The 26,830-nt window shown below is 40.3% G+C and overlaps 2 protein-coding genes across 2 annotated transcripts in view; both read right to left on the reverse strand.

Moving 5' to 3' along the window:
* The window catches only part of LOC115692390 (sec1 family domain-containing protein MIP3), a 78,832-nt gene extending 65,621 nt beyond the window's left edge, over positions 1 to 13,211 (reverse strand). Inside the window, exons 1-2 of the mRNA XM_030619236.2 lie at positions 13,160 to 13,211; positions 12,731 to 12,874 (exon numbers count right to left, since the gene is read on the reverse strand). Coding sequence (XP_030475096.1) covers positions 12,731 to 12,874; positions 13,160 to 13,207 — 192 coding nt within the window. The 5' untranslated portion in view covers positions 13,208 to 13,211. The remainder of the gene's footprint in view (positions 1 to 12,730; positions 12,875 to 13,159) is intronic.
* A 1,817-nt stretch (positions 13,212 to 15,028) lies between these two features.
* Positions 15,029 to 15,691, reverse strand: LOC130139177 (glycine-rich cell wall structural protein 1.8-like). The gene has a single exon (XM_056315606.1). The coding sequence runs from the start codon at positions 15,689 to 15,691 to the stop codon at positions 15,029 to 15,031; it is 663 nt and encodes a 220-aa protein (XP_056171581.1).
* Positions 15,692 to 26,830: the final 11,139 nt, after the last annotated feature.

The following is a 26,830-nucleotide window of genomic DNA, read 5'->3' on the forward strand; positions in this document are numbered from 1 at the left end:
CAAGACATAGTATGCACTTCATATGGCATGAATATATTTTTCGTGTTCCAAATAAGGAGTGTTATTTTTGTTGAGAGATCATGTGCATCTTGCATTGTCTCTTATTTAGCTTCCATTGTTGAATTAATCAAGGTAAGCATAATTTACAGAATATACTTTTAGATTCCTCCACAAGTCCAATTGATTGCTATGGGCTTGTGAGAGGAATTTGTGGTCAATTGGTCTCCGTGACTGCTATCATAGCAGTACCCAATAAATAACGGCCACGTCGATAAGGGATCACCACTGTTGACTTGAGGGGTACCGGTCACGTCGATAAGGGATCACCACTGTTGACTTGAGGGGTAACGGTCACGTCGATAAGGGACCGCCACGGTTGCCTTGAGGGGACAACTTTCGAAATAATTCACTTGGAGGACTTTTTGGGAGTCGTGCAATAATAAGGTCCAACTCCATTGTGCAATAAATAGGAACTTTCCGCACAGTAGATAAAGTCAAAGTTGGACTTTCAATCCTTGAGTGCAACTCCAAGGCACGTTAGAAATGTCGTATATCTCATTTTCTTCTGTTTTGCCCGAAATCCTTGTCCAACTTGGACTCTTAACACCGGAAAAAAAATTTGATTTCCATGGCATATATTTAGGCGTGTCCACAAATATAATTTATCTTGAGTCGGATTTCATTCACGGGCTCAAACTCAAAACATAATTTTAATAATTTTTACCTTAACTCGACATTTGAGCCAAGTCAAATCGATATGATAGAATCCGAATTTCGCTGCTATTCTCCTACAGCCCCTCAAGGGCTCAACTGCCACCTTGAATTTGACCATAACTGTGGGCCTCGTCAGAATATCAACTCCACTTGCATCTTTAATTACTCCACCAGAATTTTCAAATACAACCTCTTCTACCACAGATAAATTAAAACCATTATTGCATCCATATTTGTTAGGATATCGAGTATGCACCTTATCAAACTTAGTAGTTACATTCTATAGGCTCCACCTCGCTATAAGCATCATTTGTGTTGATTACTTTGCTAGTACCCACTACCTCAAGAGTTTCTAGCTGCAATCCCACTTCAAGCTAAACATTGTCCATATCCGTATAAACACTAGTATAATCACTCCTAGCCAGAAGTACTGAAAACTCATCAAATATAACTTCTTTGCTGACAACATGTGAATTTAATTCCGGGCACCACGACCAATAACCCCGTTCACCTTGTGCATAGCTTAGGAACATGCACTTTCTTACCTTCCCATTGAGCTTACCATCACTCACTTGAAAATAATATGGGCAACAAAATATTCTAAGAATAGAATAATCAGCAACGTTACCTGACCACACTTCTTCGGGAGTCCGACATCCAATCGCAGTTGATGAGGATTTATTCATCAGGTAGCTCGTCGTACTAATCGCTCGTCGTACTAATCGCATTCGTCAGTAATCTCTTAGCCATTTTTAGCATTAGAGAGCATTTTATGGGCCGTTTATAGTAATGTTCTGCTCATCAACTCTGCAACTTGTTATTGGTTCACTGGCACTAGTGCGATGTTTCACTATGCCTCCCTTTATGCATAATTAGTTTAACAGCTTTGAGCAAAACTCCATGCTATTTTTAGTCCACACATGCTTGAACGATTTACCAGTCTCCTTTTGGATCAAAGCTCTTAATTGTCTAATTCTGACAACAGCATCAAATTTGTGTCTCAACACAAACACCAAGTCTTCCTTGAGTAGTTATCCACAACTGTGGGCATAAATCTGGCACTCTTCTTCAAAAGAAACCGCGATAACCTGTGAACATTCAAGTAAATTAACTCTGCAATCTCCGTGGCTTCCTTGACAATAGTATTGAATTGCACTTTCTGCTGTTGATCTAAGCCACAGCACCTGCATACATTTAGTTCGTTAGCAATATAACCACATAGCAAATTCCTTTCATTTAGAACCTTCAGGCTCTTCTCCCTAATGTGCCCCAAACGCATATGCCACAATTCAAACTCTCGAACAGATGCATCCGACATCTCCGTGGCGAAATTCGTCACTGACTCACCTTGAAGCTCATACATGCCACTATGCTTGATTCCTTTCATTATCACCAAGGCACCTCGAACAACCTTCAGAATTCTACCTTCTAAAATATATCAACACCCAGTTGAATCCAGAGCACTCAAGGAAATCATATTCTTCTTCAATTCTGGAATATGCCTCACTTTAGTCAATGTCCTCACAATACCATCATGCATTCTAATTCTAACATTGCCAACACCTACAATATCGCACTCAGTGTTATTCCTCAACTGCACTTTACTATTATCCAAGCACTGATACGTAGTAAATTAGTTCCTATTTGGTGTAGAATGAAAAGAAGAACCAAAATCCATAATTAATCCATCAAACGATGAATCATTAGTGACAGACAAGACATAATCAGTACTATCCGAATTACTGTTAGATATAGCTGCAACATCATAGTAGACTCAACTCTGAATCCCTTACCCTTGTCGTTTTTCAGCTTAAAGCAATCTCTTCTAATATGCCCTCTCTTGCCATAGCTCCAACAGACAGCATCATAAGTTCTAAACTGACTACGTCTTTTCAAGTTTACACTATTTTTGCTAATACGAGTACCAATTCTTCCTCTATTTCCACCTTCTAAAGCAGTAGATACAGGTTCGCTAGATTCTCTCTTATGGATATCCTCACTCAGAAACAAATCACAAACCCCATCAAACGTTTAGCTTGTTGGTCCAGAGGAATTATTAATAGTAATATTCTAACTATCAGGCAATGATGATACTAGAATCAAAACACGTACATCATCTTTAAAGCTAATCTCAACTGAATTCAATTGACTAACGACCACGTTGGATTCATTGATATGATCAACAACTGATGCATTTTCGCCCATTTTCACGTTAAACAAACGTCGTATCAAGTAGACCTTATTGATTGCAGAGAGCCTCTCATAGATGTCTGATAGGGCTTCCATCAAATCCGCAGTGGTCTCAAACTTATAAAGGAATTAACTATTTTTATCACAATATTTACTCGACTTCAACACTAAAATTATTTATGTAATTTCACGAAGAAAACCCACGCCAAGTGCTTGGTGGAAAATGGCGCTTCAAGACGTCTTCTCAGGCGCGGCGTTACTTGCTATACATGTGGAAGCAAGACCCACAAAACTAAACCCTTGAATTATTTATTGCACCGCCAGAGATGTCTGACTCCAATTCGTAAAATAGGAAATTTCCGCACACTAGACAAAGTCAAAGTTGGACTTTCAATCCTTGAGTGCAACTCCGACGCACGTTAGGAAAGTAAAATTTCTGTATATCTCCCTTTTTTTTCTTTTTTTTCTATTTTGCTTGAAATCCTTGTCCAACTTGGACTCTTAACACCAGAAAAAAATCTGATTTCCATGGCATATATTTAGGAGTCCATAAATATAATTTATCTTGAGTCAGGTTTCATTTACAGAGCTCAAACTCAAGACATAATTTTAACAATGATAATATATTTGCTCACCCAAATTTCAAGTAACCATTTTGGGTGTATTCGTTCCAGAAAAAATTTCATGATAAAGGAAAATGCTCTCCAAGAAATAATTTTTCAGGAATTTTTTTCCCTTTTACCGGTTAGGAAATTCATTTTCCTAATTTAAGCATGCATTTTTTCTTTGACCATAAATGGCTTTCTGTTGACTCATCATTTTCGGCGAATCAAACACGTGAAAGTCCAAAAAACTAATTTGCAAAAAATTATTTCACTCAGATAAACACACCCTTTATTTAAACCATTACCCCTTTGCATTAAGTGAATTGGCAATCTGGTATGAAGGTCGACCACGTCATGTTCATGAGAATTAGTCTCCATCCTAAGCATATCTATTTGTTGTCGATAATATGCTCCCTACTTAGTTTCGAAGTTTAAAAGTTATTTACATTTTGTATCGACTATCCAATGTTAATCTTGTCTAATCTCGTGTTTTACTCATCATTTTATTCTATCAATAAGCATTTTAATAACTTACTACCTTAATATTGTAAACTAGTTTTAGTATAAATAGTTTTGCTAATAGTAAACTATAGTCCCCATCCAAATCCCCTATTATGATCTCTGCTTTTGGGCTAATTCCAACTTGCTCCGTATGATTTCATAGTTATCTCAGTCAATCCCTCAAAATTTCTTTGCTCAGTCAACACAGTATACTTTGGTTTTTTATGTCTCAGTCGGACCCAAAATTCTATAATCGGTTTCTAACCGAGCAAGATCCGATGCGCGTGACATCACATGCTCAATTGTCCGTTCATTGGGCAAAATAGTCAGGCTTACTATGTCTTTTATTTTTGGCATGTGCCACAAGCCCATTTTGATCAGCCCCCGATTAATTTAAACATCAGGATTAACGAAGGGAGTTGCTCTTCTTCTTCTTCGTAGGGACGTGCGATCGAGATCGGAGATTCGCTCGGGAAAGGGTGGCCCCCGTAATTGTGGTTGATCGTGCAGCTGTCAAGGGGTAAGGTAGAGGTTTTGGTGGGAAGGAGAGAGCTCGTAATTGATCGGTGGAGAGAGAGGACTCGTTGCTCAATGCAAACAATATCACGAAAACTTGCTTTCGAAAAACCCACACGAAAGACGAATTTCACACACGAATGATCGAAATTGTACAAAAAGATTGTCCCATAAGAAGATCGATCCGTAGTTTTATATCGCGCACAAAAAGTGCATGAAGTGGGGATTCGATGGGGTGTAAATCCACGAGAATCTAAGTGCAATGAGTGAAGATATTGAGAGGAAATTAAATCACATTGAAATTGGAAAACAAGGTGGAAATACAAGATCGAAATCGAATGAAAACTTAATGGATGGACGGGTAGTTAGAGATAGATCACAACCATGCACTAAACACAAATTCTATATAGTTCAGCAAACTCGTCTACACATCAACTACTTCTTTAGCTAGCAAACCATAGTCCCTATACCAACACCAACATAAAAAGTTCAAAACCCGAATTTTGATTAAAAGAAACATAAAACCTTACTTCGAAGTTAGCAGCTGCCACTACCCTCGCCACCACTGCAGCCTCCGCCGCCGCCCCAACTTCCACCATAGCCGCAATTGTTCCCATCACTACTAGCCGTCCTAAAACCACCATGACCTAAGTAGAAGCCGCCAGCTCCAGCGAGATTGGCCTCTCTGCCGCTGCCACCACTACGCCTTCTTTATGCGAGGTTTGTGCCCACGTTTGCCGCATGCGAATATGACCATGGAGGTGAATGCAAGGAAAAATGCAATCACACAAAGTCATGTCCACTCCAATTGGCTTCCACGGCCTTTGGTAGCATCAACAAGAGGAAACACCGCTCGTGCCATTTTCTTCTAATCTCTCTCGCTCGCTTACTTACAAGAATTTGCCCATTTGATCTTCTCAAATCAAAGTAATAACACCACTTACAATCTCTTGTAGAGAACTCGCTCAAAAAATTCACAAATAGGAAACCTCGACACTCCTTTTTTTCCTGTATTGCGTGACTTGTGAAAATAGGCCAAAACAAAGTTTTAATTCCTGTGCTTTCGAGGCTGATGTGACACCCAGACGCGCGGAACATGTACAGAGACGGGAGGTTTATCTATGCCTCTGGTCGGGCGCCCATCGACCCCAGCTGAGCGCCCGCCCGGTGCCTTGTAGCTACAAGTTACTAGGTGCTCATGGCTGGAAGACCAAGCCTTTGAAATTTTACAAGTTGGCCATTCAATTAATTAGTTAGGATGCGTTGGCAACCATTCTATTCTCGAAAATAATTTCTATTCAGAAATAATTCATTTTTATTTCGTGCCCGAGAACAATTTCTGAACATTTGAAGGTGTTTGGTAATTGCCCAAAATTTCTATTCTTGGAATAGAAAAAGAACATAAATGTGTTTGATAACTGCACAAAATTTCTTTTTATTAATAATATTTTGAATTTTTTAATATTTCTTTCTTTTTATTTTTCTTATTTTTTTCTTCTTCTTCCCCTTCTTTGGCCATGGCCAGGTTGCTGGCGCCGGCGACCGGCCACAAGCCAAGGCTGGCAAGGGCCACCCTCGCCGGCTCTGACTAGGGCTAGACCTTCGCCACCACCCTCGCTGCCGCCCTCGCCAGATCTAGCAAGGGCAGCTCGCGCCAGCCCTCGCTGGATCTGACAAGGGCGTTGGTGAGGGCGGCCCTTGTCCAAGCCGCGAGCCCTCGCCCTCGCCGACCACCAGCGAGGGTTGTAACGCCCTTGCAGGCCCTGGACTGTGGCCAGTCGTCGGTGGCCGGCGATCAGCGACCAGCCACAGGCTAGGAAGAAGAAGAAGCAGAAAACCAAGAAGAAGAAGAAGCAAAAAAAAATTTCTTTTCCATTTCTGGTTCTTGTTCCCATAATCAAGAAGTAACTTTTTTTTTATTCTTGATTTTGTTCCAAAACTGATTCTGGGAACAAATTTTTGCAAATTTGTGCCTGGGAACAAAAAATTTACTAAACGGATTTCTGTTCCAAAACTGATTCTAAGAACAAAAGAATAGAAATAGTTACTGTTTGGCTGGTTGCCAAACGCGCCCTAACTTGCTTACTCAATAACAATTTTACCATTATCAAATATAATATCTAAAAGGATTAATATAATGAAAAATCTCAAATCAATACGTTTGTGATAAATTTATCCTAAACAATTTTTTTATCATAAAAAATCTCAAACTGATATATTTGTGACAAATTTATCCTTTTTTAGTTTCCGTTAAATTGGAATGAAAAACCAATAATTTGGAATACATGTGACAAACGGAGGGTAAAACCTAAATTGGTACACGTGTCATCCAACTCAATAATTTGATGGTAAAATTTAAGGGAAACTGACGGAGGGTAAATTTGTCACAAGTGTACCGATGTGGGTTTTTTATGGTAAAAAAATTAGATTGAGGTAAATTTGTTACATGTGTACTAGTTTGGGGTTTTTTGTGGTATTAACCTTATCTAAAAACAGATTCCCGCCAAGTAGTTAGTAACTTATCACTGAAATAATAGTTATATCACTGATACCCAATAATAAATTTCCCAATACTTAAAATTTTTATAAGTGTGTCCAAGCAGTAAACTTCTAGGAGTTATTAATTTACTATTCCACTTGAAAATGATAAATTCCTCATTCTGTTGGTAACTTACTAAGCTAAAAGCAAGCTACGTCGGCAAGTTGTTTCTTTCACTAGTAATTTGTTAATTTCACTGGTAAGGTTTTGTTTTCAACGGGAACTTCTTAAATAGGCTGATAACCTTATTATTGAATTTCACACCGATAAATTTCACCCTTATGATACTAAAAGCGAGCATACGGCGGTGAGTAACCAATTTACTTGTTATTGCTGAATTCAATGATGGAGCTTCACAACTTAATATAGAATTTGGCGTCGGTAAATTCCTTAAATAGTGGTCCTGCAGTGAAACTACTATCTTTATAATTCTACTGTGGCTTTACAGACCCCCAACAAAAGAAAAATTCTACTGTGGCTTTCGTGCCTCCGCTGCTGCCGTCTCTGCCGCCATGGTGTCCACCTCCTCCGTGATGGTCTACGTGGTGGTGGCCCCATGGTGGCCGACGTGGCCTCCGATGTGGCCTCCGTGGTGGCCGTGGCCTCCTCCGTGGTGACCTCCATGATGGCCGCTGCCGTCTCCTCCACTGCCACCGCCGCTGCCGTGATTGCCTCCATCTCCACCTCCGTCTCCGTCTCCGCCTCCGTCTCCGTCGCCGCCATCATCACCTCCGTCTCCGCCTCCGCCTTCGGGGTCTCTTTTTCTTTTTGCGGCTAGTACCGGACGAGTTCTTGCGGCAGGAAAACACGACGACCGACGCAAGGATCAATCACACCAAGAAGATCACTCCGGACTTAAGCAGCAGAAGATCCGATCCATCATCACCACGGATGCCAGTGCTAGCAAAATCGACCCAATGTCTCGCCATGAATTTCCTCATCATCTCATGGAGAGAAGCAGCAAGAACTCGACTATTCCTGAGGCGAGGAGCATTCAATCAAGTACTGGCCATAACGATGATAGAGATAGACCCCTAAGGTCGACGACTTTGGAGATAATTCCCTTGGATGAACTCTTGGCAGTCGTCGTGGAGGATTGGGCACAACGCTGAATAAGAGAAGTTGCGGATCAATCAAGACAATCGGTGAGTTGATTCGACAATCCATGTTCCGCGTGGGAGGTTTGGTATTGGCTGGTTTATGACTTAGGAGAGCTGTATCTTGGGAATTTATTGGGCAATCGTTAGTAGCTATGAAAAAATTGTTTCTCTCGCATTGCGCGGATTCTAAGAAATGGCCACTTCAGCAATTTCAGGTGAGAAATGGCCAGAAGGACTATATTGAAATTTCATACAAGGGTTTAGGACTACATTGGATCAATTGAAATGTTTATAAATGAATTAAAATCTGTACAATAGATTTAGGACTGAAATAAAATTTTCTCTACAAAGTGTGCTTCTTTCTATTTATTATTATTGAGATAATAACGAATACCAACTAAGACTAACTTCTTTTTATTGGATGGTGCCAAAAGCACTCTTCATCGCTAGGGTCTAAGAGATTGAAATCTTACATATTCGATTGAGTTTTATATATGTTAGATTTTTTACAAACGCATAGCGTGTACCTGATTCAAAATGGATTTGGACGTGTTGTGAAATGACGCTGAAGCTAACGGATTTTACAATTCAAATCTAATATGAAGATAGGAAATTACTAGAGAAATCAATGAGAAACAATAAAGTACACTATAAACTTATGTGGTTCAATCCTATCTACTCCATAAGAAGAGCCGGTAGTAAAGAAATCCACCATGAATGGAAATTACATAATTATGATCGCCCAAGTTTCCCTACCTTAGATCATCATATAATAGAAGGGTTTTCGTTGTGTGTTAAGATTTCATTATTTCATTTGTTTCAATTTATAGTGTCTACACATGATATCATGAAGACTTTATTTTGCCAATAGGCATACGGTCCTGTAAGTAAAGGGAATGGGGGGTGATGCATTAATATTACAGGTGCGGGGTTTGACTTCTGCGTTCTGCAAAAGGCAGAGTAAGAAGAGTTAGAGATAGAACAGACAAAAAAAAAATAATGATTCTATTATTCTCAAATCTAGTATCCAATAAAAGTTCTTTTTCGCCAATAGCATCCAATAGTAGATTAACAAGTGCTTTTAAATTTTCCGATTGGGCTTGTCAATTAGTTAGTAAATCATCAACAATATAATGGTTTTACCTTCTCTTTCACAAGTAGTTTACCACGCGTTTTACAATATTGCAAGTGGACCCCATCAATTATTTAGTAATTTAAAGATCAAATAACAATTTTTACCATCCTTAAATATAGTATCCGGTAGTACACTGCCAAGTGCTGTAAAATTTTATAAATAAGCCCATCAACTAGTTTGATTTTAACACCACACTTCTAGTAAATTACCAAGTACACTAAAATTTTATAAGTGGGCCTCGTTGATTAATTAGTAACCTATCAATGAAAAATCCATGTTACGATTCTCAAATCTAGTATTCGAAAGCAGATTAAACCGCCAGCTCCAGCAAGATTAACCCCTTCACCGCCGCCGCAACCCTTCTTTTCTCGAGGTTTCTGCCGCTTTTGCCGTATGCGTATATGATGATGGAGATGAACGCCATGGAGAATGCAACTGCGCAGAGCAGCCATGTCAACTCCAGTTGGCTTCCATGGCCATTGGTAGCATTAACAAGAGGAAACACCTCTCTAGCCATTTTTCTTCTCCATCTCTCACATCCACACACGCACAATGTGTGCTTTTTATGTACACAGATCCTCTTATCCGATCTCGTCGAATCAAACGCATTAATTAAGTCCATCACTCCCTTGCTAAAGATGGAGCAAAGTGGGAAGGGCAGTGCTTCCTTATATTGCCTGTTGGTGAAGGTTCTTCGAAATTGCTTCTGATCAAACTTCGAAATTCTTTGCACAGAAACGGAAAATGATTTGCTAAGTGGTGACATTGAACTCGTGATTGTATCCTCGGAAAGAGTCATGCAAGTGCCTATGTTGATGGTCATTCGACATTGCAAAATTTCGTACTTTTATTATGCCAAAAGCAAGCATACGATGGTGGGTTACTAGTTTTACACGTAATTACTAACTTTAATGATAGAGCTTTATTACTTAATATTGAATCTGGTAAATTACTGTACTTAAAGCTGCCTACATTGGTAAATTACTTATTTGAATAGTAGGTTACTAACTTACAGTTAAAAGGAAAGGTTACTAAATGTGGTTTTATTTTCAACGTAAATTCTTTACTTTGTCGGTAACTCACTAACTTGTAAGCAGACTCGCATCGCTAAGTTACTAATTTCACTGGCAACTAATCTTCTTGAAAGTTTTGCTTTGAGAGGCAAATTTATGAGTAAGTGAATAGCTTCCACTCCATTTGAAGTTGGTGAATTCTCACTTTGCAGGAAACTTACCACCTTATAAGCAGACTTAAGCTGGTCACCAGTTTCAAGTTCACCGGTAATTCACTAATTTCTAAAGAACTCGATAACTTACTGCTGCATTCATTGTCCATAAATTGCTAACATTATCGATAGATCACCATCAACATGCTGGACCAACAAGTCGCTGCTACACGAATTTACCAATGAGATCTAAATTTCACTAATCGTGTTACAATGTTACCACGAACGGAAAATTTGTTCCTTTGTTGAAAAAGGAACATTAGAATTCTCAATAATGATAACCACGATCGTCATATCGCTCACTCTTCCGAACAGAACCATGAGATGTTTCTTGACCTGAACCATAAACTTATCCAGTTCTTGAACAGAATCACCCCATAATGAAATACTTTCCAATGTCGTTTGTCACAGTAACTATTTGTGTAACAGATGCCTTTTAAGCAACATGGTACGTCGAAACTTGAAAGTGCCCTCCTACGATTCATATGCTGCATCATGACATCATTGAATCAACAAGAGTCTGAATTCTCTGCACACATCATTCCGTCTCCTTCAAAAAGTCTCTGCCTTGACATGATTGAGAAGAATTTTAAATTTTGGGGGACATCACATCAAAGAGGCACGAAGGTACGATTGAAATGCAGAGGCGCTTCTGAAGCCATTGCCTTTGCTAAGGGCAAAAAACGACCCATCATGAAGTCCCTGGCTGGTGGATTTCTAGAGAACCTTCCAGATAGTCTCATATCTGAACCATCCACTCCACTCAAACCACTGACACTGCAGTTCAAGAAGAATGACTCAGATCGCGAAAATGTATCCAGTGCGTCTAAGTAGGCTTCATCACCTGAACGAGCGAACCCCTTTTCCTCTGTGGTCTCCTTTTTCTTAGCACCTTCATCGCTTGATTGTGCATTTTCAGAATTTAAAACCATATTTCTCATTTGAGTATGCACGCTCCTAACACCATCGGAGGTTTTTTCAGAATCCTGCTGCTTAACTCTCGCAATCCTCCCAGGTGGAAGTTTCGGGGCAGCAGGAGGGCAATCAGGAGTCTGACTCCGCGATAGGGATTCATTCTTAGGTCTTCCTGGACACTGTTCCCATACAAATGGAACAGTTCCTGGATTCCTTACTGGACCTGATTTTAGCTCTGATTTGTAATGAGGAAGAGGAGGTATTGTGGGCAGTGACTTGTCAGTCCTCCTTTTGTCCTGGCCCTCTGCAGAGGCTACTGTGGATGAGAAGCGCCCCACCGCAAGGAACGGCTGATTGAAATTTAGTTGTGTGTCTTCCATCATATTATCTAATGTCATATATACGTTCCTGCAGAGTATTACCACAGACAAAGATCCAGTAAGATGAATATTCTCATGAAATCATAGGCATAAGTGGTCTCACAGAGTAACTTCGACTCAACATAAACTGTAGTTTTTATGTGAAATAAATGCAAATTTGTGCATCTGTGCAAATGCATGCCAATTATGGTTTTTCGCGTTGGCATGTTTCTGACATTGATTGGTTGGCTCTTTCAAACGAGTTATATATTTTATGCTTTCTAGATTCTCATAGATCTTAGATTATAAAAGTTACCAACCATCAATATCTCATGAAAATTATACATAGTTCTGGCAAAAATAAAAGACAATTTCATTCTTTGTCCAGGAGCATCTAAGACCAATATCTATATCATCGTTTCTTCATTTTTACTTTTACTAGAGGAAATTGCCATCCTAAGGTTCCCACCGAAATAAACAAGCTTACTCTCCCAAACTCCAGTGAATTTCGAGTTCACCATTTTGTTTCCCAACTCCTTTATAACAAGATCTTGCATTCGAAGTTTTAAGACCTGTAACAATAAATTATTGATGAAAAGAAGTTTCAAGACCCAAAAGAAACCGGGGCATCTGTCCAATTTCCTCAGAAACCAAGGTCCCTAAACCCAGGGCCAGAAATTTCACAATTACAAATATCCTCTAAACCTCGTTCAACTGCAACAAAAGCTCAACAAATTTCTTCTCTCATTTTACCAGGTCTAGCAGGGCGGTTTGGATTCGGATTGCTTCTGTTTAGGAGTCCAAATTTCTTCTCTCATTTTTTAAAATACCGTATTCCAAAAGGTAAGGCCGTGGGGGAATGCAATGCAAGGACCCTATCGAATTTTATCCTCCGTTTGCCAATTGAAGACTTATTTTAAGATGTTCTTACCATGTCAAGGGGAGACATGTTCTCCAAGCTGCAAATAGAGTGCGCCCCGATGCTGAGCAGCAAGGGGAAAGCCCCCAGATACTGGAAACTTTCAGTGCAGCCCCCATCTATGTAAAGGGTAGCGTCCTTTATGTGCTCCGAAATCTGCCCAAGCCAAGAGGAAGTATTAAAGAGGCGAACACCGGTATAGGTACAAAGTTGACACCTTTATCAATGGCGGCAACACGACCAGTTCCTCCAATAAACCAACACGAGCAAATGCAAGGTGGGCAAAGCAATCAGCCATTAAGAAAGCTAATTATCTCTCCCCCTCTGAGAGCGCAATCGGCAACTCAAAAATTGAATGGCCAAAAAACAACAAGACCCCCTAAAACGACACCGAAAGGAGCAAGAACAACACGATTCCGCAAGACGACCCATCAGACTAACTCCGCTGAGGGAATCGAGGCAGCATTTGGCGACGTCGACCAGAGCCATGATCACCTCAGTTCGAAGACTATGAAACGCGGTCCCAACGATAAAGTTGGGCTCAACTCGAGAAAGCGATGGACATTAGCAGCGCGAGAGCGATCCAGATCACCTTGGCAACGACGGCGGTCATGGGATCGGCGGAGGTTGAGGAAGAAGACGATTGGAGGGGCTGGCGAAGCAGATCGTCGTTCGTCGCGGTTGGGTTTTGTCCCCCTGAAGAGAGGGAAGCTCGAGGGGCGAGCGGTTCGCGTCGAACCGGCTGAACCGGGGGGCATCGAAAGCGGTTCGAACCGGTCGTTCTGATGACGCTGGATGATGATGTCTTTCCACGACTCCTGAGAATTTCTCGGGAGAAAATAAATCATTATATAGTCTCGTGCCGTATTTACGTTAAACTTGACTTTAATCCAAAAAATTATTTAAATTATCAGTATCATGTGGTTTTCATTCCTTGGAAAAACAATTCAAAAAAAAAAATTAAGTGTCAAGTGGTAGACCAATAAAAAAAAAGGACCATAAAAATCTAACGAAAAATTGCACCGAGAGTCCTAAACGTTTGGGTTTGTGTAATTAAATCCTAAACACTTTAAATCCGGTGTAATTAAGTTCTTTGAAGACCGCTCAGCCCAATTTTTACTGATGTGGCAAGGAGGCATACCGTGTGTAATTTCGATATTATTTTAAGCATATGCGGCACGACACTGGAAGCCATGTCGGATAATAAGTCGATTAGCGAAAAATAAAAATCCAAAAGAAGTGTCGACCAGAGTCCTATTGATAAAGACCATCATGATATTGCGTCGGAAACCCATTCTAGGTTCCGTTGTCGTAAAACCGCAAGCCTAGAAACGGCAATCACTAATGGTGGTAACGGAGGTCGAGGTGCATTCAACGAAATGAATTGTCAATAATTGCTTGACCAATATACTAGGGGTGAGCGCTGGTCCAGGGTCTACCTGAAAACCGGTTCGGATTCGAAATTTTTTGTAACCAGTATCATGCTGGTAGATTCTCGGTTCTGGGTGCCGAACCCACCCCCACCTTGGAAACTAACGATTTAAAACCTATTTTAGAAACCCAAACTCTATTGCTTTCTTATTTCCCAAATCTGCAACCTCTCCTCTCTCGTTTCTCACTCGCCCTCTATACCCTCTGATCTTGAACAGAAAATTTAGCAGAACAAAAGTATGAAGTAACATTTGGACATCATTCTTTTGGAATACTCCATTATAAAAAAAAAAGTTATACAAAACAGAAAAACCGCTCAATTTACCAATAGATCTTATAATCGGACAGGACCAACATATAGGATATTGAAACCGATCCTCGCAAGGTAGGTTCCACGATTGATTCCGCGTCCTAAGTCCGAATTCTACCCATCTTGAAACCCGGTCACTCCTAACCAATATTTACCGTTAACGTAAAAATAATTATGGTAAGTCAACAATATAGTCTTTAGTTTATTTTTTGTCTACTTCGTAGGCAATAGTTGCTCGGATACCATAAAAGGACAAATCTACCATGGTGGACTGGGCACAAAAGACATGCTTATGCTTTTTGACAATCAATCCTGAATTTTACCACTTCAAATTTCACAAGTAATTATTTTAAATACAAACCAAAAGAGACTTAAGAACGAAAGAAGGGAAGAGAAATGGAAGTCCACAAGGATTTTATTTAGCCTCACTAAAAAAAATAAAACAAGAATCATGACGAGAAATAAAAAAATCTCTAGATAAGTAAAATAAAAGAAAATGTTTATCGCGAAAATCTTAAAAATATCTACGTAGAAAACTAAACAGATCATGATAATTGAAAATCTTATTCCTAAAAACCGCCTCTATCAAAACAACCTCCATCAAAACCATAACCTACGCTGAAATCGCCGCCACCGTGGTGGTGTCCACCTCCATCGAAACCACCACCTACGCTAAAATCGCCGCCGCCACCACCGTGGTGGTGTCCGCCTCCATCGAAACCCCCGCCCGTGATAAATCCGTCGCCACCGCCGTGGTGTCCACCGTGACCGCCGATGCCTTGTTGTCCGCCGTCGCCACTGTACCCGCCTCCATTCTGGCCTCCGTGGTGGTGCTGGTGGTGGTGATTGTGGAGGTGGCCGCCATCGCCTCCGTCATGGCCTTGATGATGATGGTCACCTCCACTGCTACCTCCGTCTCCACCAACTACAGCTCCATACATAGAGCCGTACAAGAGAGTATTAGCAATAGCCGAACCATGATGATTACCCCCGCCGCCGGCAGTGTTGCCACCTCCCGATTTGTTTTTGTGGGGAGAGCCAATTACGCCGTTGCCGCCGCCGCCGGTGGTGGTGCCACCTCCCGGTTTGTTTTTGTGGGGAGAGCCAGCTATGCCTTTGCCGTCCCGGCCGGTGGTGCCACCTCCCGGTTTGTTTTTGCGAGGAGAGTCAGATTTGTTGCCGCCATGGCGGCCACAAGAAAAACAGGTTATGAAGCGCGAGATCGAACTCATCTTGATGCCCAAAACTAGAAAGGATTGTGCACCAGAAGCTAATAATATGTGTATTTATATATATTTAGTTCGATCGGATTTCTACTTAAATAGGACTAGACATGATAGGATAAGAACTCTAAGGATTTTGTCATATCCTATCAAACCGTTTGATGAACAGCAAATTTAAATTCGAATATTTTTATATCCTATCATGTCCATGATTCGATAGAAACTACATTTCAATATAAAAAACATATATGCCCCTACATAGTGCACGTAATATAATATCGATCTCATCATCGTAAAAATATCATTCTCATGCACAAGTATACTTGAAAACCTTCACAATTTTTCTGCATACTTTTACTCTATCCATAGTATATAAAGACATTTGAAGCAGCTCCTCGTTCATTTTTCTCTTATCATTGTCCAAATCTTTAGAATGTCCGATGCAACTATCAATCATCTCCATCCTCTTGTTAGATTTGTCCAAATCTTTAGCATGTTTCCGGTGTCCATGGCGGCCGTGATGGTGGTTACCTCCACCACCACCTCCGTCTCCACCATCAACTACATCTCGATACACAGAGCTGTGTCTAATCCATCAAGTCGTCAATAAGAAGAATAATCCAACGATGGAAAACTTGTACTATGCGGACACTGAAGAGGGATAGGGAGCATAGTCGCATGTAGTGCGAAGATTCAATATGATGTAATCATTATGTGTAGGTACATTTACATCTGAACTAAGGTTAAAAATATTTATTTAATCTGTTGAAAAAAATATCCATCCAAATGGTATAATTGGACAAGTTTATTAGATTGCACTTTGCAGTATCATTTGTATGTTGGTCGGGTTTGGGACTCCATTTGCATGTTCCTCACGAGGTTCAAAGAATTTAGCAAATGCTTCAATGGCGCAATGACGCAATGAACGAGAGTGGCTAAGGCAAGGGCCCAACCAATTTCATTCGCATGGTCGAGATTTGTGACGAGAGAGAATGATGTAATAATCTGTACATTATCAAATAAAGAACACAAGACCCCTCTATATATATAATGAAAATAAAATTCGACTTAAGCACGATATATATAAATGGTAATTAAGTTAACCATAAATAGTAATCCCAACGTAATCTAATAGAGACCACGCTATTGCATCACAGTTTACTGGAATGAAACCTTTTTGTTTTTCTCAATTCATGCCTAAAGGGTATATTCAACACCCTCTGCCACCTCCATCGCCCCCGCCGCAGCCACCCCCTCCGCCACAACCACCGCCTCCCCCACAACCGCCCCCTCCGCCGCAGCCACCGCCTCCTCCATGGTGCTCTCCACAGTGCTGGTGGCTGTCGCAGCCGCCATTGCCGTCATTGCCGCCTCCTCCATAGTAGTCGGCGCTGCCTCCATAGTGGCTGCCAACTTGGCCCTCTCTCTTCTTCTTCTTGTGCTGAGGCCCAGATGAGTCATTGCTACAGGAAAAAATAATCGCCGACACGACGATCAAGCACGACAGCACGGCGATCACAGCTGCACATGCTAAGGCGACCTAGTCTCTTGCCATTGATTACCTGGTTATCTCGTGGAGAGAACAGAGGCAAGGACTCAAGTAGGAAGGAGAAGATGATGTTCTGGAGGTGCGGGACCTTCATTTAAATAAGGAAAATGAGAAGAGGACCGCCCTGTCGATCTCAAAAATCGACGGATGGATTTCAAGCTTTCTTCTTTTGGTCTGCAGATTTCAAGCTTTCAACCACACCATTATTCCACACAAACCTGACGACTTGTTTGTCCGGTTGGGAAGAAGATTGAGTTTTTTTTTTTTTTTGAGATTGTCGATCTCAAAACTTTGTAATTCTAATGGATGATGTTTTATGACTCGAATTATACATTACCGATGCAAGAGACTTATGATGATCCCCATACAAAGTATCCATGCTAGCCCCCCGTTCTCAACCTTTTATCCATCCATAAATGAAATAAAACAAGTATCCTCTTCGAAAAAATATGCTATTTCTTCGATAAGTAATATCTTATTAGGTTCAAATTAATTTACAATTCGTGTCGACTATGTAAGGTTTAAACAAAAGAAAAAGGCAATAAAGAAAGATGCGAAATCAAAGATTTGCTTGTATTTCAAATAGTCATAATAGAAAATTTTCGTGAAGAATATCGACTTATGATTTCATTTCCATTAATCTTTTGAAACTTACATGATATTTAGGTTCGATGGAAGAGTGAAAAAAGTTACCATTTGACTTTTGATAGATCTAGAGGAGCAACCCTAATTCAAATTAGCATGTAAAATTCACTAACATGATATAAATTAAATACAAATTGCATCACCAAATCAAAGACACCCCACAAGACATGGCCTGCACTTAGATTTTTGTTGACAGATAATGTGCATCATGCGTTGTCTCTTACTTAGCTTCCTTCCATTGTTGAATCAATTAAGGTTAGCAAATTTTACAGAACATACATTTCGATTCCTCCACAAGTCCAACCGGTTGTCATTGGAAATTTGTGTCTGGTGAAGGTTCTAGGAAATTGCTTGGGATAGAACTTGAAATTCTTTATGTAACAAAACAAATGAATTTGCCAAGAACGGAATAGATGGACGGTTACATACAGATAGATCACAACCATGCACTAGACTCAAATTCTATGTAGTAATTAATGTCTAACCCTAGCACTCGTGCGCTCAGCTGAAGTTTCTCTTTCCTCGAAGGTTCCCACCCTTTTGGGTTTAGTTTCGTCGTCGGAAAGAACATGCGCTTATCTCTGAAGCACCATACCTTTTCTCCCATTTTCTGTGACCTGAGAATAGCCCGTCGTAGTAGTAGAGAGCAAAACGGAGTAGTGGATTGGGTCGTGAAAGCCCAACAAAGCCGATTCTCTCTCACGGAATTGGCTAGTTCAAACCCCCGGCCCTTTAAAGAACTCGTCTACCCATCAACTGCTCGTTTATCTAGCAAACTGTAGACCCATCACGAACACCGATGTTAAAAAACCTGTTGATTAGACAAATGTAAGAACCCGAATTGTTACATATACTGATAAATAAATATTATTTTATGTCTTCAAAGTTTGCCGCTGCCGCCACTATGCCCGCTAAAACCACCACTACCTAAGCAAAAACAGCCAGCATCGGGTGCCAGCGATGTAGATGGAGAGATAAGATTACTACTCGTTTAGGGAAGCAGACCTTCCACCCCTGCGATGCTCCTTTGAGCATCTCAGTAAATCTCTACCATTTACATTACAAAAACGGAGTTGTCATGAAAGATTGAGATTTGTCGAGACACCGAGAAAAATATCATGCGGGATAGAGGATTCCCGTCATATTTTCACACCTTCTACCTAACTTTGAACATTACAAGCAAGTTGCCTCAACTTTCCATCTCAAAGAAATATGTTATCATCTGAAAGTTCGTCCAACTCTAGCAAATTACTAATGATGTTACAACCTGTAATATCATTAGTACGTAAAATTGATTGGCAACTTTCTTGTCCGATCAACTATTTGTAACTTACCGGCAACAGTGATTTTATTATTCTCAAATTTAGTATCCAACGATAGATTTTTCTCAGTCAATAGTATCCAATAGTAGATTAACAAGTGCTTTTAGATTTGATAATCGGGCTCGTCGATTAGTTAGCAATGGTCTTACCATCTCTTTCACAAGTGGATTAGTACGCTGTTTTACAACATCGCAAGTGGGCCCCAGCAATTAATTAGTGACTTATCGATGAAGTAACAATTATACCATCCTTAAATATAGTATCCAAAAGTATAATACCAAGTGCTATGAAATTTTATAATTGGGCTCATCAAGTAGTTTGCGACTTACAAATGAAATTATGATTTGATCACCACAGATCGAGTGGCATACCAAATACCCGAAAATTTTATAAGTGGGCCCCTTCGATTAATTAGTAACTTATCAATGAAAATTCCATGGTACCGTTTTCAAATCTAGCAGCAGATCATCAAGTGCTTTACTATTTTATTAATGGTTGCAGCAAGTTTTTCAAAACTTTGCCTATGAAATAATGATTTCACTACTACCACGCCTAGTGGTAGATTACCAAGTGCTTTGAAATTTTACAAGTGGGTCATTCAAATTAATTAGCAGATTATTCATTCATGTATAATTACATCTAAACTCAGGTTCGAAATTATTGTTTAATTTGTTAAAAACATCCATCCAAACAATAAGTTGGACTGTCTATCAAGTTCCCGCATTAGTCAACCGGATGGGTTTGGGACTCCGTTTACACACTCCTGCTACGTTTATAAAAATCTTGAATCGTAATTTCAAGCGTCAAATTCGATTTTACGGCGAGCTAAACTAAAGGTTGAGCTAAAAGGACAAATCTACCATGGCTGAGTGAGCACAAAGGACATGCTTATGCTCTTTTGATAATCTATCCTGAAATTTACCACTTCAAATTTCGCAAGCAATTATTTTAAATACAAACTAAAAGAGACTTAAGAAAGAAAGAGAAGGGAAGAGAAAAGGAAGTCCACAAGGATTTATTTAGCCTCATTAACAAAAATTAAAACAAGAATCACGAGGAGAAATAAAAAATCTCTAGATAAGTAAAATAAATAGAGATGGTTATCATGAAGATCCTAAAAATATCTAATGTAGAAAACTACACGGATCAAGATAATCGAAAATCTTATTCCGTGGTGTCCGCCTCCATCAAAACTGCCACCTACGCTAAAATCACCGCCACCGTGGTGGCGTCCGCCTCCATCAAAAGCACCATCTACGCTAAAAGCCGCCTCCATCAAAACCACCACCATCAAAACCACCACCTCCATCAAAACCACCACCTGCGCTAGAATCGCCGCCACTGTGGTCGTGTCCGCCTCCATCGAAAACACCGCCTACACTAAAACTGCTGCCTCCGTCGTGTCTGCCGTCACCGCCGATGTCGTATTGTCTGCCGTCACCACTGTACCCGCCTCCATTCTGGCCTCCGTCGTGGTGGTGGTGGTGGTGGTGGTGATGGGGGAGGTGGCTGCCACCGCGTCCGTCATGCCCTTGATGATGATGCTTACCTCCATCGCCACCTCCGTCTCCACCGTCAACTACAACTCCATACGCAGAGCTGTACAAGAGAGTATTAGCAAAAGCCGAACCATCACTTAAGCCATCGCCGCCTCTGCTGCCGGTAGCCCCACCTGTCGGTCTGTTCTTGCGGGGAGAGCCAGGTTTGTTGCGGCCATTGGCGGCCACAAGAAAAACAGATGGTTACGACTATAGAAAGAGACGCCAAGATCCCGCACACCATCAGGAGACCGTAGGACTTGAGAAGCGCAAGATCCATCTCATCTGTATATGCCCAAAGCTACAGAAACGAACCCGCTTAAGTCTATCTTGCGAATCTTTCAAGGATTAATTAGTTATGCTCCGGATATTATTTAGATAGAATCGCGCGTACGCAGCGGATAATATGTACATTTAGGTTTTTCTGTCGTTGGATAATTCGGGTTATGAACGACTGTGATGGATTAGAGACCCGATCCAATGATTGATAGAGAGACGACTACAGCATTCAACCATGGAATGATGTTGTCGATCATGTTTGTGTGTGTGTGTATTGTGAAACTTGTACTCTGCGGACAGTGAAGGGGGATAGGGAGCTCATTTGCATGTGGTGCGAAGATTCAATATGATGTAATCGTTATGTATTAGGTACATTTACATCCTAACTAAGGTTAAAGATATCTATTTAATCTGTTAAAAAAATGTCCATCCAAATGGTATAATTGGACAAGCTTATTAGATTGCAGTATCACTAGTCAGTTGGTCGGGCTTGGGACTCCATTTACATGTTCCTCATGAGGTTCAAAGAATTCATCCAAGGCTTCAAAGGCATGACAACACAAGGAAGGAGAGTGGCGAAGGGCCCATCCAAATTTCATTCAGACAGTTGAGATTTGTGACGAAAGAGAGAAGAATGTAATATTTTGTACGTTATCAAATGAAGAATACAAGACCCCAATATATAGGGTGAGAATAAAATAAGACTTAAGTACAATAATGCACATTACAATTAACTTAACCCTATATAGTAATCCTAATATAATCTAACATCTCCTCCCAAACTCAAGATGACTTGAAAGAAGTCACATGGAGTTCAAAGAAAATATTCAAAAAACGCCCAAGTGGATGTGTCTTGAAGAAAATATTAAAAATCTGATCAGCAGATGAAGTGGATACAAGTCGTATAGTGCAATTATGCACATTATATCAAATGAAATGACAATCGAGTTCAATGTGTTTGGTACTCTCATGGAAAATATAATTTTGTAATCATTGGAAGCACTTCGGTTGTCACAATGAATGACTGTTACCCTATTATGACACACTCCTATGTCTTCCAGTAGTTATTGCTCATGTTGCATCAGTAAGAGCTTGATATTTTGCTTTTGTACTAGAACGAGCGATAGTGGTATATTTCTTAGTACGCCATGAGGTATGTGGTTACCTTGGAGTTGACAGTTTATTTAAATGTTGACTAGGCTGGTGACCTACAAGATCATCACCCCACTACGAGCTACTGGCCATGAAACAATGTACTCTTGACATAGCAAAGAATTCAAAATACTGCATCAAAATGAGTTGTATGGGGATCGCGGTCATGTATTGACTAACAAATAGAACAGCATAAGCGATGTCAGGTTAAGTAACAGCGAGATAAATAAGACTATCAACTAGCTAGGGATAGAATATAGGATGCGATAGAGGAGCCCCATCTTTAGCATTGATCTTAATAGGGTTTTGTAGCGACCTTGTTGTCCACAAGTCTTGTTCGATAAAAAAGATTAGTGACATATTTGGCTTAAGAAAGACGAAAACTGGAGAAATTTGAAGTAAACTCAAAGCCTAGAAAATAACTAGTTGTCCAAAACCTTTCATTTTAAACTATTTACTAAGGTATTGCTGGAGTTTTGAAATGCTAGTACGATTATCTCTAGTAATAACCATGTCCTCCACATATAAAATAGCATAATAAGATGGGTGTCGAACAAAAAGAGCATGGTCACAAGGATTGAATGTAAAACCAAGGGATTCCATTGTGGAGCTGAACTTGGTATACTATGCACCAGGAGCTTGTTTCAAATCATATAATGCTCGACATAATCGACGTACTTTGTTAGAAGAATGAGTGTATCCAGGAGGAGGCACCATATAGTCTTCTTCAATGAGGTCACCATTTAAGAATATATTTTTAACATTAATCTGGAACAGAGACCAGTACTTATTATGTTGTACAACAAGAGCAAAAGTCTCTTCATAGTCAATGTTGTACTTTTAAGTAAAGCCTTTTGCTACTGGTTGTACTTTGTAGCGGTCCATAGTGCCATTTGCCTTTATTATAATCTTGTATATCCATTTACAACCCACAACTGACTTACTAGGAGGCAAATCAACCAAAATTCCATGTTGAGATTTGTCTAAAGCTTGCACCTCATCTGTCATTCCTTGCAGCCAAAGAGGATTATTGCTAACTTCTTTATATGTGCAAGGTTCAGAAGGGAAGTAATGGCAGAGTAATAATTATAATCACGCAGGCAAAGAGAAGGTCAAACTTACTGTGGTGGAACCACGGATAGAGGAGAAAAGAATGTCCGCCAGTGGAGAATCCAAAGATGGGGCAAACATGTTAGAAGGTGCCATGGTGGTATGGCTAGAATTATCTGCATCAAGATAGAAGAAGACAAGGAGGGGAAGATTCACAAGTGGACGGAGGTGTAAGATCTTTTGGGAATAAATTCACAAAGGTTATATTTGGTCGTCGGGATTTGGATTTGAATTGGGATAGGATAGGAAAAGGTAGGATTATAAATCCTCAAAATATCCTCCGGATTGTAGATAATCTTATCACATGTTTGGTGTAGTCCAAGATAGGATGAAAAACCTTTGAAAATCTCAATTGGCAGTCTCTTGCGACATCCAGTCTTACCATTTAAGCTCCCCCGCCAGCGTCTTAAACCCGCTCTCTTCAGCTCTCTCTGGTTCATCTCCTTTACTGCCAGTTTCGCTAGATCCACTTCTATCTCCACCTCCAAACCATAATCCTCACTCAGCTTCACCGTATCAAAGGCGAATCGAACACCTACGAGGACAAGCCTCGAGTTGCTACGGGCATCGCGGAGCGACTGGGGGAGATAGCAGCCGCAACAATCTAGTAGGTGAGGTAGCAACAACCGATGTAAAGGTGAAGGGTGGCAACAGGGTGGTGGACATTGCACGCGAAGATCAGGTGTCACTTGACGTTGAAGCCAATGATCAAGGGTAGTGAACGGCGGAGGGGAGGTGGACAGAGATCCACCAGTGAACGGAATTGGGACAGTAAGTAACGAGGGCGGACACAAATCTGCTGTGGACAACAACCTCGAAGGATCTGTTGCATTCGTGAAAGAATTCGAGTTCTTTGATGGTGATGGCCATGTAATGTATAACTTCTCCTTTTCACTCTCAGTTGTTGGAGCACGATCGGCTGGACGGCGATGACGATCGGCGGTGGTCGAAGGCGATGACGATTGCACGGTGGTTGTAAGTGATGATAATCGGCTATCGTGGAGGTGCTCGTTGGGTGGTGGCTGGCGAAGTTGTGATTCAAAGGAATGAAGGGAATATAAGGGGTGAAGAGATGAGAACATTTTGTATTCCCAAAAGGTAATATGACATGACACATGAAGAAGGTTAGAAATAAGATCCAATATCTATATCCTTTGCGCTCAATGACATACCCAAGAAAACAACATAAACGAGCATGAAGTTCTAAATTCGTGCATTCAAGTGGAAGATGTATGAAACAAGCATTACCATATACTCGAAAAAGATTGTAATTGAGACATTAGCATACTCATTAGGAAAAATATGACCTATGATGGGTCACGGAGTATAATTAATAGGGTATGCATCAATAAGGCAAGCCTCTACCCAAAACTATTCTGGATAAGAGACGGAGACAAGAAGAGTGCGTGTAACATCTACAATATGCCTATATTTATGTTCGGCTTGAGCATTTTGTTGGGAAGTGTCAGAATAAGAACGATGAATGATAATACAATTCTAAAAGATAATTCTGCGAAATTTGATGTCCTTGTATTTGATGGCATTATCAATACGAAAAACTTTGACATATTGAAAAAATTGTATTTTTATCATAGCAACAAAATCACAGCAGATATGACTAACTTCATATCAATTTGTTATAAGATAAAGTCATGCATAACGAGAATAATCATCCACAAAAATTACACAGTCCAACATATGGTGGCGCATTTGGTGGCGTACGGATTCGTGCGCGAAGTGTTTTTAGGATCTAGCCCGTCTAGGGGTAGCGAGTCTGTTGATGGTCTCTGTATTTTGCATTAAGCAATGGAAGGGTGTTGAACTGCAACTGAAAGCTGAGGACTTGGCAGAGAACGGCGGCCGGTGCGACTGGCCGTGGAACAAACTCGATGGGGTTTCCTCATACAACAAATAGCTTTGAATCAAGTTGCGAATTTTTAATGAAAGAGAGAGGAATGTAATATTGAGTACATTATCAAATAAAGAATACAAGATCCCTATATATATAGATCGAGAATACAATCAGACATAAGTACAACAATTGTAAATTACAATTAACTTAACCCTAAATAGTAATCATAATATAATTTAACATAAGCCACGCTATCGCATCACGATTTATTGAAATGAAACCTCTTTTTTTTCAATTCATGCCTAAAAGGTATATATAGATATAAGTTCAATTCAACACCCTCCGCCGCATCCACCCCCTCCTCCGCCTCCGCCGCAACCACCCCCTCCTCCACCTCCTCCGCAACCGCCACCTCCACCACCAGTTTGGCTATGTCGTCGTCCCGAGCCGTCACCACAGGAAAACATAACGACCGATGCTAGGATCAAGCACAACACGAAGATCACTCCGGACTTGAGCAGCAGAAGATCCGCTCCATCATCACCAGGAACACCGGCGCTTGCTAAAGCTATCCAACTTCTCCCCATGGATTTCCTCATTATGCGTGGAAAGAAGCAAGAACTCAACTATTCACGGCATCAATAGTAGTAGGAAGGAGATAATATTCACGAGGCGAGGGACCTTCAATTAAATAAGGAAAATGAGAAGAGGACCGCACTGTCAAATCTCGAGAAGCCACGGATGGATTACGAGTTTTCAGCCACACAACTATTCCACACAAACCTGACGACTTGTTTATCCGGTTGCGAAGAAGATTGGGCGTTCATCTTTTTGTCCTTCTAACTGTGATTAGCATTTGTCAATCTCGAAACTTCGCAATTCTAACGGATGATATTTTATGACTCAATTTGTACATTACTAATGCAATAGACTTATGACGATCCCCATATTAAATATTTGTGCTAGCCCCCCCTTCTCGATATTTTATCCATAAAAGAAATAAATAAGTATTTTCAACGTGTTATTTTTTTGATCCTATAAGTATCTTATTAGGTTCGATTAATTTACAATTTGTATCAATTATGTAAGGTCTAAACAAAAGAGATAGACACAAAAGATGGGAAATCAAAGATCGGCTCGTATCTCAATTAATTTTTTACATGAAAATTGACCTACAAATCTTTTCAAAACTCACACAATATGTTAGATTTGACGGAAAAGTGAAAAAGTTACCTTTTGACATTTGATAAATCTAGACGAACGACCTTTATTCCAATTATCATATAAAATTCACTAATATGATATAAGTTAAATATAAATTGAATCGCCAAATGAAGGACACCCACCAGACATAGTAAGCACTTCTTATGGCATCAATATATTTTTCAAATTCCATACATGGAGTTTAATTTTGTCGAGAGATCAAGTGCATCGTCTCTTATTTTAGCTTCCATTGTTGAATTAATTAAGGTAAGCAAGTTTTACATGATATACATTTAGATTTGTCCACAAGTCCGACCGGTTGCGATGCGCTCGTGTGAGGAATTTTCGGGTCAATAGGTCTCCGTGACCGCTAGCATAGCAGCACCCAGTAAATAATGGCCACATGGATGATGGACTATCGAGGTCGCCTCGAGGCGACAAATTTGAAAATAATCCACTTGGAGGGACCTTTTGGGAGTCGTGCAATGACAGGTCCAT

This window comes from Syzygium oleosum, unplaced genomic scaffold, assembly GCF_021117445.2.
Source record: "Syzygium oleosum isolate NSW1041296 unplaced genomic scaffold, Sole_v2.1 Sole_v2.10, whole genome shotgun sequence".
Taxonomy (NCBI): Eukaryota; Viridiplantae; Streptophyta; class Magnoliopsida; order Myrtales; family Myrtaceae; genus Syzygium; species Syzygium oleosum.

Coding starts and splice junctions, on each gene's coding strand:
- LOC130139177 (XM_056315606.1), bottom strand. CDS start 15,691: ATGAGTTCGATCTCGCGCTTCATAACCTGTTTTTCTTGTGGCCGCCAT.